At 43.2% G+C, this 16,058-nt stretch overlaps 1 protein-coding gene across 2 annotated transcripts; it reads right to left on the reverse strand.

Moving 5' to 3' along the window:
* Positions 1–2,520: 2,520 nt before the first annotated feature.
* On the reverse strand, positions 2,521–13,730 carry hars (histidyl-tRNA synthetase). 2 transcript variants are annotated; one of them, XM_021312414.2, is made up of 14 exons: positions 13,563–13,683; positions 11,557–11,880; positions 11,362–11,451; positions 8,417–8,536; positions 8,230–8,325; positions 7,986–8,111; positions 7,799–7,906; positions 7,618–7,716; positions 7,108–7,201; positions 4,800–4,927; positions 3,876–4,133; positions 3,684–3,800; positions 3,052–3,198; positions 2,521–2,886 (listed from the first exon to the last, which is right to left on the reverse strand). In XM_021312414.2, the coding sequence occupies exons 2-14, from the start codon at positions 11,665–11,667 to the stop codon at positions 2,827–2,829; spliced, it is 1,554 nt and encodes a 517-aa protein (XP_021168089.2). In that variant the 5' UTR covers positions 11,668–11,880; positions 13,563–13,683; the 3' UTR covers positions 2,521–2,826. The 2 variants fall into 2 exon arrangements, with proteins under 2 accessions (XP_021168089.2, XP_035985988.1); XM_036130095.1 differs by lacking the exon at positions 11,557–11,880 and having other exon boundaries at positions 13,563–13,730.
* Between the last annotated feature and the right edge of the window lie 2,328 nt (positions 13,731–16,058).

A 16,058-nucleotide genomic window follows, 5' to 3' on the forward strand; every position in this document is an offset into this window, starting at 1 on the left:
CTATAACAGTAATAAACAGCCTCATCTTTAATTTCATTTGGAATAATAAACATCATTATACCTGAAAAGTTGACATGATTAAAAGTTTTGAAGAGGGTGGATCAAAAGCCATAGAACTTGATGCAATGAATGGTGCACTAAAGCTAAAATGGCTTCAATCATTCTTAAAACTTTAACCAGGATCCATGGTTCAGTGTTCCCACTTGAATTTTAAGAAATTAGGAGGAATAGGTTTCCTTTTAAGGTGTGATTTTGAGCTTTCCAAATTACCTGTGAAAGTCATCTTCCAAAAGAACAGGATCTGTTCTTTTGGAAGATGTTGTTCCCTAATGGGACATTATGCAGACTAAAATTATGTTTAAATCATCTTTTAAACATTCTAAAAAGAAAATCAATACTTATTGATGACTTACCTGGATGGATGGGAAAAAATCTGGTCTATTGTTCATTTGTTAAAAAACAAAGGGGAAACATTAAAATGTGAATTTACTAATAGATATAGCAGTCGGTTTCCCTGAGGATTACAAAAATGTGGTTAATATTCCAATTGCTGATAAATATAATTAGAAATAATTTAGTTCAATTTCATTCTCCTAAAGTGCACAAAATAAAAATCAATGATACATTTTGTTGACAAAAAGTGGAGTATACTAGTTTTGAGAAAACCTAATTGATGCAATGTGTCCTGGGTCTTCTAAATGTAAGTTTATTAAAAAAAACTTTAACAAATTCATTCAATCCGAACTAAAATCTTGAAATTTCCAATTCCCCAGGAAATTTATCCTTCACAAGAAGTGAAATAATATTCAAATTTTTAAGACAATTTTTATCTATGTTCCTCTTTGGAGACAACAGAACATCTATTTTTTGAATGCGAGGCTGTACAAAACTTATGGAAGGAAATTCATGACTGGTTGGTTTCAAAGTCTCTGAAATGTGATCCTTTCTCCTGGAAAGATGTCAAATATAGCACAATATTAAGAGACAAAAAAGTTGAATATAAAATGAATAATATAATTGTATTTGTTAAATTTCACATTCATAAATGTCACTTCACAAAATCCCCACCAAATTTGATTGCGATGGAAAATTTGTCTTAAGAGTTAATACAGCCCCTGCAATTAAACGTTTCCCTTTAATATCAGATTTTAGATTATAAACCCTAATAATTCTTTTGTTTACCTTTTTTCAATATATACTCATGGTTTACAGCTGTTGAAGAATGGTATTAGAAGTAATATTTATACTTCTATGGTGTAATCTTGCATTTATATCATGGTTGCAGAATGATGTACAAAACTCTGATTCTCTGGTTATTTTTCAGCCCTATTCTACTTTAGCATAATTTGTTAGGGAGGCATAGTGTTTGACGACATATGCTGAAAGTTTTACATATTTGAAGCTGTCGTCTGTAAATATGTTTGTCTGCCACTATGTATGCTGTCTTTTTTTTTAATAAACAAAAAAACAAAGCTCCTTTCCTACCCACGAAAGAGTTCTTACTGCTGACCCCGTGAAACGTCAGGGAGCAGGAGCTAGAATTAGATGTATTCATATGAAGCCCACGACGGCTGCTGAGGGCCTGCAATCACTTGATTCCAGTGTGCAGAAGCAGAGACACATCTACAACACGCAGGGCAATGGGTCCTGGGGACCAGGGTTGACGAGCCCTGCTCTAGGGAGTCTAAACTGGCAGATGAGCCAGTCTTCATCGTTAGCCTGGAAATCTTTGATCCCTGAACCGCCTTCTCTCATAATTATCCCACTGGCAATTTTCAAGCAGTGCCAATGCATCCACCATGGAGCGTTATGCACCAGTGTATTTGCCTGCTTTTTACAGCAATAGTCATTTCCTCACACCTTGTCACAAAGTACCTGTTCATCTGGGGGACACGTCACCCTGGTGATCATCTGTGAGGAGACTGTGATAGTAGAAAACCCTGATGAAATGTGTGGATTTTGGGCTTTTTTTTTTTTATAAATTTGAAAGGTTATGTATAGCTATGCGTCACCAGAACAAACATGAATAACAATGAGGCATGGCTGTAATTCACCACTTCACCATCTGCTTCAGCGATTTTAGGTTTGCAAAACGAGCATACCGTCAAGGTTTTTATAGATCACAACCTTTGGTGTGGAAAGTGATGTACTGTCCCTTTTTATGCGTAGACAAGCTTTCTAAATTATCAGTCGGAGGCTCCTCTCCAACACCAGAGTAAGCTTCCCCAGGGAGGCTGAGAAGTGATTATTAGATCACTGTCTGGTCCGTTCTTAAACCAGGACTAGCACCCAAGTCGGCCACTCCAGCAGTGCTGTCCCGGTGAAGAGTTGTGTCAACCATGACAGCCCTACAATGTCAAGAGCCTTCAGAAACTCGGGGCGAATCCCATCCCCACCTGGCTCCTTTTTAACTACCTCAGCAACTTCTCTTAAAAAAAAAAAATGGAAGAACCCTTCTCCTTGGTCACAGAGAAAGCTAGTCATTGGAGTTTCCTCATGTAAAAATGATTAAGACCACAGTGACGTTTTAGACAAGACTGGTTTAATTCTCATGTGTTCGTCAGAGCACACAGCTGAACAATATACACATTGAAGGTGGGTAAATGTAGTCTGGGCAGAACCTGAAGTCGCTGTATGAAATGTAAGCTCCACTGGGACCTGAACACCACTCCCTGACAGCTTCACTTGCAGATGTCACAGCAGGCTGCAGAAACATGATAGCCAGAAGCTTCAGTGAGTTACACTAGTCTGTGTGGCGGCTGCCCAAATAAATCAGGCCATCATGCTCTATGGAGGCTCGTGTACAAAGCTCAGCAGAACCGTTGGTTAGGCTTTAGAAGTTCTTCTCTTGATCTCACTAATGAGATCAGCTCGGGAAATGTCAACCTGCGGAGAGATCCAGAAACAACAGCTATGAAACTGCTTAATTTAGTTACACAGACAGAATCTAACAACTTTGCAATTAAAAGACATTCATTAAAGTTTCAATCCATGTTAGTTTCTAAGCTTTAGCCTGTGGTTCTGAACATGGTAGGTAATTGATGGCTGTACCTCCTCTCTGGTGGCCACCACACGCAGCTTGACCACTCCATCCTTCAGCTCCTGTTCTCCCAGTATGGCCACCAGGGGGATCCCTGTCTCCTCGCACAGCTGCAGCTGACTCAGCAGTTTGGGGTTCTTCTTGTACATCACCTCAGCCTGAGTAGTAAAACATCATGTGAACATTAATCATGAGATTTACTCCCACAGGTTTAGCTGTGAAGACTGAACCACTCATTGAGTCCAGGTGAGCTTTTACTGGTTCATCTTTTCCTCCCAGGAGGAAATCCTGCTGCCATCACCTACTTTAAATGGCAGAAGGTCTGTGTTCATTTAGGCGTACGGGTTGGTACTCTGTGATGTTCTGGGTCACAAAACTCCCTCTGTAGATATCAGGCCTTTTGTGCTGGGCTAACAGCTCTGAAATGGTGGTTTTGCTGTAAAACTTTGCTTCCAAAATTTTAGAGGCAAAGTTTCAGAAAGCAGTAAAGCATGCCCTGAGATTATTTCTCAGGTTACATTAGATGGGCAGGTTGGAAGGCGCCTGATCACATGAAACATGCCTCAGGTTTTTGTCTGAAATGTGACTAAATGTGCAAAAGGAGTTTAATTTGCAATTTGAAAATCCATTAAGGATGCCACACCTTAACGCCAGCATTCCAGAGCTCAGTGACCAGTCTGAGTCTCTCCTCCAGCAGGTTCTTCTGAGCAGACGCCACTAGGACCTGCACCTCTGTAGTTCGGATCTTCTCCGCTGACACCTGAACAGTTCCAGCATCATTAGAACATCAGCGGGGGATCAACAGAGTAAAGAACGACACAGCTCCAGGTATCACCTCAGCCTTCTGCTCCATAATGGAGAAGATCCTCTCGATGCCGATGCTGACTCCCACACACGGCACCTTTCTGCCCTTTGGGTCGAACATGCCCACCAGGCCGTCGTATCGGCCCCCTCCGGCCACACTCCCCACGCTGACGCTCTCCTCCGCCCCATTCTGGGCGTCGTTGGACACGCCGGCCTGAGTCAGCACTGCCTCATAAATGACTCCAGTGTAATAATCCAGTCCACGGGCCAGACTGAGATCAAACTCTACCTGAAGACCACAGAGTAAAAACACTAGCCATGTTTACATGCACAAAATGTTACAGTCAAATTAAAATGTATTCGGATTAAATAATCAGATTGTACCAATTATATGGGCACGCAATCAATTAATCCGATCATAATGTGCGTTTCTAGGCACCTGGTTTTATTCATAATAGAACCACTGACATGCGCAGTGATCAAATTCACCAAAAAAAATAAAAAAAACAGAAGTCCTGCCGTGTTTGCTAACCTACAGAAATGGTAAACAAAGCAGTATTATACAAGCTTGTTTGTCTTCCCAGCACCACGCTGGACTTGCATGATGTTCTAAGTACGGCTAAAATGTTACTGAGTAAGCAACAATTTTGAGCTCTTATTTTTTAGAACAGGAGCCTACACGTCGTTATCACGTCGCTAACACAGAAATTCGTCACGTTTACGTTGGGTGCACATGCACACTCGGGTCAGTGTCGGCATAAACCACCCCTCTCGTTCGGAATACAATTTAATTCCAATTGCGCTTAATCCTATCATCATATTCCTATTGGCTCGTTTACATGACGCATTTTTATTCCGATCGGCCACTAATCCCGATTACTTTTGTCCATGTAAACGTAGCAATCAGAACAAAGACCAGGGGCACAGAACCAGGACCACTCCAGGGACGCCTCACCTTGTCTGTGACCTGGAACAGCTGCAGGTAGCTAAACAGAAGCTTGATGTCTGACAGGCCAGCGCAGGCCTGCTTACTCTGAGCCATTCTGGGGTCCAGTAGGAGGCGCTCTGCCAGGTCCATTCCCCCTGCAACACACAACCAGTCTGCATTCAGTCAGGAGTTCATGAGGGATGGAAAACCAGCAGAGCTCTCCTGCTTTCATCAGAGACCTCTAAGAGATATACCCAAAGCCTTAAAAAGAACCTGAATTACCCGTCTAGTACGAATTTGCTGTACCCGAGATATTATCTCTCAGAACAAAATGAGCAACACCATTTATTGTTCCTTTGTAAATGATATGATATGGTTATACCTAGGCTGGGCGACTTGGTCAAAAAATAAAATATCAGATTTTTTTCACAATACATCCAATTTACGATTTTAATCGATTTTGTTTTCTTTTGAAAACAAAAACAACTAGAAACAAAAAGGACCCTTTGTTTTTATTTCCATCCATCCATCCATTTTCTGACCCGCTTATTCCCTCATGGGATCGCGGGGGTGCTGGTACCTATCTCCAGTATTCACTGGGCGAGAAGCGAGGTACACCCTGGACACGTTGCCAGTCTGTTGCAGGGCAACACAGAGACAGACAAGACAAACAACCATTCACGCACACACTCACACCTAAGGACAATTTAGGGAAGCCAATTAACCTAACAGTCATGTTTTTGGTCTGTGGGAGGAAGCCGGAGTACCCGGAGAGAACCCACGCATGCACAGGGAGAACATGCAAACTCCATGCAGAAAGACCCAGGATTGGATATGACAAAAAAAAAAAAAAAAAATTAACAAACCAAGATGAATTTCCCTATTTGGGTTCAAGTGCAAACCTTGAAATAAAGCAAAATGAACAAAAGGCTCCACTTGAACAAAGATGAGTCCCTAATTGCGATTGAGTGCAATAACTTGCCTTTTCACAAAACTCACAGCAGATGCCAGTGAGACAGCGCTGAAGGAATAGGAGGACCTCACACAGCTCTAGCAGTTGTGAGACAGGAAGGGTGCTAAATCTGCAAAAACACATGAAGGGCTCTGAAAAGTCCCCAAATATGAGTCTCTAAGTAGGAAACACCGACTGTCATCTCTAGTTTTCCTTCTCTACTGAGAGCAGAGCAGCGGCCAGAAGCCACCAGCAGCTTCATTCACTAGCAGCTTAAAGGGCTGGGCGATAAACCGATTTTATGGATTAACTCGAGTGTGTTGTTCACGTCCACTTGTTTGAATGAAAATCAGTTTTCTCTTTAAAGTCTAACTGTTGGACTGAAAGTATTTTAACGCAGATGCATTCAAATAGTCACCAGAGTAAAGAAATGTGGGGGGCATTGTTACATGCCACCGGGGATATCTAAAGCCAGAGGTGGTAGATAGGCTTGTCTTCCTGGCTAAGAATGTTTAGAAATGTTTAGAAAAAAGCACCCTAAGCTGTCATGTACAGATAACTGATGCTGTTGAATGTTATGTTACACAAGGTTACATGTATATTACATTTTCACAGTTTACAAAAAAATCGGGGATTTTTTTAGGCCATATCGCCCAGCCCTAGCAGCTTTGCAGCGATACAGACGCAAGAGCCGGAGGAGTTGGTGTTTCAAAGCTAAATTCGAACATTTCACCATATTTAAATTCATTTTAAACTGTTTATGATGAGAATAAGTGCACAAATGTACAGTAGGTATGCCCTGTTGTATGCTTTACATTTATTAAGCATATTTTTTAATTGATTCTGAAGGTTTGGGGGCTTTTATTTTGGTGTGGCCTTGCGCCACGATGTAGCCAAAACCCTCATCTTTAGAGTATTTCCACAATATATTTTACTAAACATGTTTTCAACATTGCAAGCTTTTACCAAAACAATTTACCCTTTCAGGACTGATATATATATTTTTTTTTGCATTGTGGAAAAAAAATTTATCTCGATTTTCCACAAATTAAATCTTCATAAATTGCAAAAATGTAATTATTGCCCAGCTTTGTGTTGTTTTCTTCTGTCCTGTGCTGTCCCGCGGACGCCTTGTGTATGAATGGTGCTACATAATGACGGTATGGCAAAGTAAGCGATGTCACTGATGAGCATCTAACCAATTAATAACATCTATTGGTTGGTATCTTGAGTTTTATTCCTTGCCAACCACAGCAATAGAAGCTCCAGGATACTTGAGAAGACAGACCCCCCCTAACAACGTTAACAGGCGGGTGCCTCCTGCAGCTGACAGGGCGGCCAGCTTCCACGCTGAGGAGAGCCTGAAGGCTGTAGCTGGCTCACCATGCTGGCTGACGTACTCCCCAATCTGGTCTGCAGCCTCCTCAGACAGACCCTTTTCATTCACCATCTCCTTCTTCACCTCCTCCCAAGGCATCTGCAGGGGGGAGCAGCATGACAAGGACACGCATGAATAATGTGTGACTGGCTGGCCAGGGAGACAGAGGGAAGAACAATAAAGGATGGGACACCCTCAGCTATGTTAGGAGAGTCAACTAGGATTCAGCATCAGGTAAGCTTAGGAAATGGATAAATATTGAGCCAACTAGGAGTGATGAAGCTGGAAGCTTGTAACTCAGACCACGACATGAGAGCTGGCCTATACCTCTGCCAGTCGTCCAGTACACACAACTACATCCATCCTTGCTCAGTAGTCAAGCTGCATCAGCAGACGGCTTGTGGCAGTGTTTAGCTGATGCACAGCAGTCTGTCTTCCTGGTCTTCTCTGGCTGCACTTCTACAGCAAGAGGGACCCACCCCACAGCCTACATACAGGTAGGAGTGCCTTCATACCTTATCCAGTTTGTCCACGGTTGAACAGATGGTGCGGAACTTGTCGTCTGGAACGCCACACACAGCAAACATCCCATCCAGGATGCGCCTGTCGTTGACCTGGAAATGAGGCGGGTGTTCAGGAGAGACGTCTAGCAAGACGTCATTCTGGACGCTTCGCTGAGCGATGGCAGCCACTGACCTTGATGCGAAAGTCTCCCAGCTCCAGCTCACTGAGGATTTCGTGGACGATCTTCAGACACTCTGCGTCTGGGATCATGGCGTCGTACTGGCCGGCTATGTCGAAGTCCTGAAACACAGACACAGCCAGAGGTCACAGGCGCCACACGGCCCAGCCCAGAGCACGGCTCTCTGAAAGGACAACTTACACACTGATAGAACTCTCTGTAGCGGCCCCGGGTCATGGCCGGGTTGTCACGGCGATAGACCTTAGCGATGTGGTAGCGTTTGATGTTGGTTATCTTGTTCATGGCCAGGTAGCGGGCAAATGGCACCTGAAGGAGGGAATGTGAAGGACAACACGACGCTTCCCTGGATGGGTTATAGCCTACAGGCTCTTAATGCCAGATAGCTGTTCTGCTCCGCTAGGACACAGTTACGGCTGCAGGATACAGTCAGGTCGTATCTCAGAGACAGCAGCTCTCCTCCCTGGTCTTTGAGGTCATAGATGAGCTTGGAATCTTCTCCGTACTTCCCCGTCAGCGTTTCCTGCAGGGAGCGGCAACAACAGGAATAACTTCTAAGTCGGAGAGCATGAAGAAGCCAGAATCCTAACCCTGTTTAAAGGCTTTAGCTCCACCTTCAGTTCAAACACAGGCGTGTCGATGGTCTCCGCTCCATGGCGTTTGAAGCAGCGGGTGATGGTGTTGAAGACCTTCTCTCTGATGGCCATCTGCTTGGGATTGTAGTCCCTTGTTCCCTGCATCAGAGGCAAACATCTGGTCAACCTACATCTTTCCTGGTGCCATGTTAACGCCTGATTTAACTGCTACGGCACCAGTCAAACAGCCAGAGTGGGTTGGGCCAAATTCTCCTGATCAACTGACCAGCAGGTCAAATACTGACAATGGAAATGTTTCTTCTTCTTCATTGGGAAATGTGTTAAAACCAAGACCTCCAACCATTTTTGTCCAAAACAATGTGTTGATGGTTCTCTAATTAGAGAAAACGCAGAGCCAGGTTAAGGATGGATGCTGCGGGTCAGGAGGTTTCTGCAGAGCTTTACTCTACCTCTGGACTCAGCCTGCAGCTCTGACCCTGCTGCAGCGCCCATGAGCCGCTGAGCCAACGGCAGCTTGGTGCTTCAGACCTCGCTGCAGCACTAAGCTGCTTGTTTTCATGGTTGTGGTGCTGCTTTTCACAGCAGTGCTCTACATCAGGGCTCTGCAACTATAAATGATGCGAGAAATCTGGATAAAAAGACAACTTAGAACTTTTGACTCAACTTTACAATAGAAAAATGGGTCAGTTTTAAAGAATCGTGACTTTTTTAAATTAATAAATCCAGAAAAGCATAAAAAACTTTTTGGGGAAAAAACTGAGGATGGCTACATTTTGTTCTATGGGACGTTGATAATTGTGCAATAATTATCAACGTCCCGTAGAACAAAAAAGCTTTAGTAAGCATACCGTATTTTTCAGACTATAAAGCCCACCAGATTATAAGGGCATTAAATATTCTTCCCAAGTGTGTAATATCACTGTCATCACTCCACCACCCCCCGGTATACACATACTACCTGAGAGGAAGACGAACAAACTATCCATCTCTGTCAGGAGGACAGAGTAGTTGGACCCCACTGCCCGGTTTCTAACATGAGGCCCAAATTAATTTCACTTTTATATTGAATTAACTTACAAGGTTTATCATTAAAATGATCTTTTAATAGCATCTGACTCTGGTCTAATTTCCATCCTCATTCTTCTTGATCTAAGCACAGCCTTCGACACAGTTTCCCACTCTACCCTACTCCATCACTCATACTCCCCTAGCCTGGTTTCATTCCCATTTTTCTGGCTGCACTCAGTTTGTTCAGATTAAGTCACATCATTCCAACTCTTCTCCAGTTACCACCGGTGTTCCCCAAGGCTCTGTCCTGGGACCCATACGCTTTATCATTTACATTCTCCCTCTTGGCAATATCTTCAGGAAATTCAACATTAATTTTCACCGTTATGCAGATGACACCCAGCTCTCTCTTTCCTGTAAGCCAAACTCTTCACTCCCATCTCCTGCTTTAACCAAAATAAAATCCTGATTCACCTCCAACTTTCTTAAATTGAACAATGACAAGACAGAATTCCTCCTAGTGGGAACCAAATGTACATTATCCAAAGCTGACAGTTTCTCCCTTTCACTTGACAACTCCATAATCTCACCCTCACCACAGGTCAAGAGTCTGGGTGTCATCCTTGATAGTACGTTGTCCTTCTCCTCTCACATTAACAACATTACTCACTCTGCTTACTTACGCAATATCAATCACCTTCGCCCCTCTCTCTCCCCTAGTTCCACCTGCATTGAATACTGTAACTCTCTTCTTTTTGGTCTTCCTCAAAAATCCCTTCACAAGCTTCAGGCAGTGCAAAGCTCAGCAGCTCACATCATTTCTAGAACCCCCTCTTTCCATCACATCACCCCAGTCCTACAGCAGCGCCACTGGCTACCTGTCAAGTTCAGAAATCAGTTCAAAATCCTCCTACTTATTTTTAAAGTTATTCAGAATCTCTCCCCTCCATATCTCTCTGATTTACTTCAAATTTCAACTCCCTCTTGCATACTTAGATCCTCTTCTACCACTCACCTCGTTGTTCCTTCTGCCCATCTTAGCACCATGAGGAGCAGAGCTTTTTCTCGGCCTTCGCCCACAATCTGGAATTCACCCCCCCTGACATCTGCAATACAGAGTCTTTATCCGTGTTCAAATCAAAACTGAAAACCCACATATTCAAGATTGCCTTTTCACTATGATTTTCTGTTACTTTACTGTGTGTAGCTTGTGTGTTTTTTTTTTATTATGACGATGGTGCTTTTACCACTTATTGTTTTTACCTGTACACTGTCCTTGAGTGTTTTGAAAGGCGCTTGAAATAAAATGTATTATTATTATTATTATTATTGCTGCTAGCGCGTACTTCAGCCGCTCGCTGCCTTACATGAATGCACTTCAAGTTCAGACATTGTAGTCAGGCATTGTAGTCAGGCAGTCTTGTAGACAGCTCAGGGGTCTGATCAGGTAGTGACACAGTGTACCGTACTGCTCTGAATATCCATTGAGTGGAGCGGCCTTGTTTCTTACAAAGCCGTACTTACACATTGTAACAGATTTTTGAGCGCATTGTACCACATAAAAACCGGTCTGTAAGCACAACAAGTACAGTAAACACACACAAGGCGCATCGGATTCTTATTTTTGAGAAAATTTAAGGATTTTTAAGTGTGCCTTATAGTCGGACAAATACGGTAATTTCCAACATGATGAGAGAAACAGATTGTTGGTTCTTTTAGTGTCATTCTGTTGAGGAAGTTCAACACAATTATTCCATGGAAACTTGAACTCCTGCCAAAACCAGCATATTGGTTGCTTTCACTTTCAGCCAAAGTGACCAAGAGCCATTGTTGAAGGTCCAGAGGTGCAGGCTGAAGGCCCCAGTTCTGAATCACCACAGGTAGCTGCTGAGAGCCCTGCTAATCAGCCTCTAACACAGTCCCAATGCACCCGAGCAATACGACCAGACTCTCACCTTTGGCGTTTTGAGCACAAACTGGTGTTTGCCATCATCTCCTCCCAGCCGAGCCTTCAGTTCAAGCAGTTTGGCTACTTCTTCGTCGATCTGCAACGCACACAGACAAAGAGAATCATGCTAAGTATTTTCTTTGGCACCATGACTAAGACTCTTGAATTATCTGCTGCACCCTTGCACTGCAAACCCACCCACCTGAGCCACAGTGATGCCAGAGACAGAACGCAGGTGTGGAAGACGCAGTGCAGTCCGGATCACCCCCACACCAGAGCAGCCACGGACGCAGGACAGAGCCACCATGGCCATCCCGCAATAGGAGCACAACAAGAACGACAAGAAAAAAGGGCCAGAAAGTGGGCAAAGCAAAGTTCAGGGGTGCATCATGGTAACAGTGATCCCAGGTGGAGAACCAGGAGGTGAGCAGTGCAGCGTCGTCGGTTGGGTTGAAGGATCCGGCAGGAGGAGGTCATCCAGGGCCGGGCAGGAAGAACAGGAGAAAAGTGGTAAGCAACCCTAGCACTAGGGAAGGGCGGGGCATGACGCATCATCATCACCATCATCACCACAGCGTGGAGGATAGAACACGAGATGCAGCAAGTCAATGAAATGGTTACCCCCACACAGATACACAAACAGCAGGTTTAAAACAGGCCCTGATCTGAGCAGAGCTACCTGAACACACCGTCATCAGCTTCAAACGGCTCCAGATGTCACAAAGCGCATATTTCCTGCCTTCTCTAACCGGAACACGTTAACATGCATTCGTTCCACCGGTTCTGCCTGACACACTCTATATAACGACCCAATTTAAGAGGATCTCCAGTGCAACGTGTCTACAATACAAATCACTAATCTGTCAAGACTAGAGTTACAGCTTCCTTTCTCCACACTGCTTCGTTATCAGCTTTAGATGCTTTAAGAAATGCTGAAGGATTCCAGAGCAGCCGAAGTGAGCCCTGTCCGCCCCTGGCTCAGAGGAATCCTGGAGAAACAGAACAGACCATAAACCTCGATGGCTGGAGGAATAGGGAGACGCTCTGAGTAGAGCCTGACAGACTTTCCTCAGAGCTGCTGTGTTTTAAACGTTCTCAGCAGGAAGACCAGGACTAGAACGTTTTAGCAGGTTACAGACCTGACATTCAGGAATGGAATGCAAGTAAATAAAACTGGCTTAATGAAGTAAAACAATATTCAGCCCTCTCCCTGCCAGGTGCAGGACGTCGGTGATGCGATGTGTGCTTCTCCGACGTTCTCAGAAAGAGAAGTTAACCGGAGATCCCCAGCAGTCCCTGGTAACATCAGAGAGTTTGGATGGAAACAGCCTCAGGTTCCGCTTCAGGAACAGGCGCCTCCTTCCTTTACTTCAAACAAAGCTGCTTCTAACTCCTTCCTTTCATAAGTCAAACTGAACCATTTCATCCTGAGCTTCTGATTGGCCAGGACCTGTTCACCTGTTAACCAGAAACAGTTGTCCTGGTAACACATTGACAGGGTATACCAGCCCCGACCCAACCCGGTTTGGTTCTCTTTAAAAGCAGTAAACAAACGGGCATCAGTGAGGAATCGGTCCCTGGTGGAGCTGGCATAGAGCAGAACGCCGTCACCGAAGCAGAGGACATGTTTGGGATGGACATTAGTCATGTCCTGCTGTCTCTGGGTTTCTACTTTCGGTTTTCTGCTGCGGGGCAGGCACACAGCTCTGCGGTAACATCCGCCTCTTATTGCATCAGACCGTCCACTGCGTTGAAATGACTCGGTGTCAAGACCAAGTTTTATTTCTAGATCAAAACACAACACGCCTGTTTATATATTCCGCATGTGTCCCCGTGTTAGCATCAATGCTAACGCTCCTGCTAGCTTAGCCGCTCTAGCTAGCAGCCCGGCAGCCGGTTAGCGGAAGCTAGGCGAGAACTGCGGCTTCTTTCGGTCGCTTCTGCTGCCAGCCAGGAGCGTAACGGAGCCTCCTGCTGTATTCCGCCCTTATGCACGTACATAGTGGCTGCAGTGGCCGCGGCGAGCTAACAGCGAAGCCGGGGAAATGTTTTAGCGTGTGGTTTTTCCACCTGAGCTCGGCGAAAGGGAATGGTTGGTTTCCTGTGGGTCATTAGTGATGGAGAGCTCCCTATCCTTAGGTCCTAAGAAGAGCACCGCGTGTTCTAACTTCTCCAGGCACAACGGGGAAACTAAATGTGAGAACTGACCTGCTCTTTGTTCGCCTTCTCGGATTTTAGCTTCCGAACGACTTCCCCCTGGATTTTAATGGCCTCTTGGATCTGTGCTTTATCTTCCATGGCTTTTCATGTAGGGCTGCCTTGCGCAAAGCACACCACCGCCAGCAGCGTGAGTGACAGATTCTGGCCAGAGGAAGACGGAAACCCTCTAAAGCGCAACTTCCGGTCTCTATTTCCACAATAAAACACACAGACATGTCTATGAATAAAACACACTGCTGTGGAGTTTGGCTCTACGGAAGCGTAATGCTAACCTGACTGATGCAAATAGAACTCCTTATCTCAGAACAATGGGAAGATGCAAGAAAAGGGAATCATTTTGGGACTTCGTGGGAACTTCTCAAATACCAAATTAGAAGCGTCTGCTCGGGTTATGGCAAGATAGTGGCACACAAAAAGAGGATTGTAACATACACGCTAATCAACAATATTAACATGCTTACTGAAAAAGAACAGCTGAGCCAAGAAGATAATAATGCCTTATTAGACTTACAAAACCAATTAGACGTTTTATATGAGAACAAAGCAAAAGGAGCTTTTATAAGGTCACGTAGGAACTGGATGGAACAGGGAGAGAAAAACAGCAGATACTTCTTTTCCATGGAAAAAAGAAGACAAGAAATCAATGTTATAAGAAAACTTAAAATTGGAGAAAAAATTAGCGAGGACAGTAAAGTTATTTCAAACTATATATCGGCTTTCTATGAAAAACTTTACTCAAAAGACAATAATCTTAAAGACCCAAATGACATCTTTAGCCTCATCAACCCACCTAACTATGTAGATGAAGAATATAATCATATCTGTTGTCAGGACATAACTCTTGAAGAGATTAATTGGGCAATAACTCAATTAAAGGACAATAAATCACCAGGCTGTGATGGTCTGACTTCCGAGATGTATAAATGCTTCTCTGAGTCATTAGGTAAATTTCTTCTGGCCGTCTTTAAAGAATCTCTGGACAGAGGGGAGCTTCCTCCCTCTCTGAGGCAGGGCGTCATAACACTTATTCCAAAACCTCACAAAGACTCTCTATTAATCGAAAACTGGCGACCCATTACTTTACTAAATAATGACTATAAGATACTAGCATCTATCTTAGCAAAACGTCTCAAATCTAAATTACACACTTTAATTGACGATTGGCAATCTGGTTTCATGAAAGAGCGTCACATAGCCAATAATATTCGCTTAGTGCTGGATCTAATAGAATACAAAGACTTTCTAAAAGATGAACACCTTATCTTATTCTTAGACTTTCAAAAAGCGTTTGACACGGTAAGCCGCAAATTTATTATTGACTCCTTAAACTTCTTTAATTTTGGTCAGACTTTTATTAATGCTGTGAAAACTCTGTACATGGGAGGGAAACAGCTGTATTAAATTGGCGAATGGAACCTCTCCTAGATTTTACATAAAGAAAGGTATCCGCCAAGGCTGCCCCACATCGCCTCTTCTATTTTTAATTGTAGCTCAAATTCTATGTAACCTAATTCACAAGAGTCCATTCAAAGGAATTACACTAAATGAAAGAGAAATAAAGATATCACAGCTGGCTGACGACACAACATTGTTTCTAAAAAATGAATCCCAAATAGAAGATGCACTAAAGGTTGTGAACAAATTCTCAAAGAGCTCAGGTTTGAATCTAAATCTATCAAAATGTGAGCTGTTTTCTCTTAAAAATAAGCACTCGGGTCAAATTTGCGGGATAAATATAAAGAACTTAGTAACCTATCTTGGAATTAAAATTAGTCATAATCACAATTTAATAACAGAGAGTAATCTTTCTTTACTGTACAACTCTATTAATAAAAAATTTGATTCTTGGCTTACAAGAGATTTATCTACATTTGGCAGGGTTCTGCTTTCTAAAGCAGAAGGTCTCTCAAGAGCAGCATATTTATTTACATCTATAGAAATACCTAAAGTTCACTGTGCTAATCTAGACAAGCTATTATATAACTTTATATGGAGGAAGAAGCCCCATAAAATCAGAAAAAACATCTTGACTAATAAAATTGAGGAAGGGGGTTTATCGGTAATCAACTTCTCTCTTTTTAATGAGATATTAAAAATTAACTGGTTTAAAAGATTCCTGAAAAATCCAAACAGTCTGTGGAACATTGTTCCAAACTTCATCTTTGAAAAACTCGGCAAAATCACATTCTTACTTCAGTGCCCGTACTCCATCAACAGACTGCCAATCAAACTGTCAAACTTCCATAAACAGGCTCTAACTTGCTGGTCGCTTTTATACAAACACAATTTCTCCCCTCATAAATGTTTTATCTGGAACAATATGCACATCATACATAGAAACAAGACTCTCTTTATAGAAAACTGGTTTAAACATGATATTGTTCTGGTAGCCCAACTGTTAAATAACTCAAAACAAATTTTAACATATGACGAACTCACTCATAAATTTCACTTCCATCCTCCAAGAAAAGAATTTGACGTTGT

The sequence above is a fragment of the Fundulus heteroclitus genome, unplaced genomic scaffold, assembly GCF_011125445.2.
Source record: "Fundulus heteroclitus isolate FHET01 unplaced genomic scaffold, MU-UCD_Fhet_4.1 scaffold_28, whole genome shotgun sequence".
Classification (NCBI taxonomy): domain Eukaryota; kingdom Metazoa; phylum Chordata; class Actinopteri; order Cyprinodontiformes; family Fundulidae; genus Fundulus; species Fundulus heteroclitus.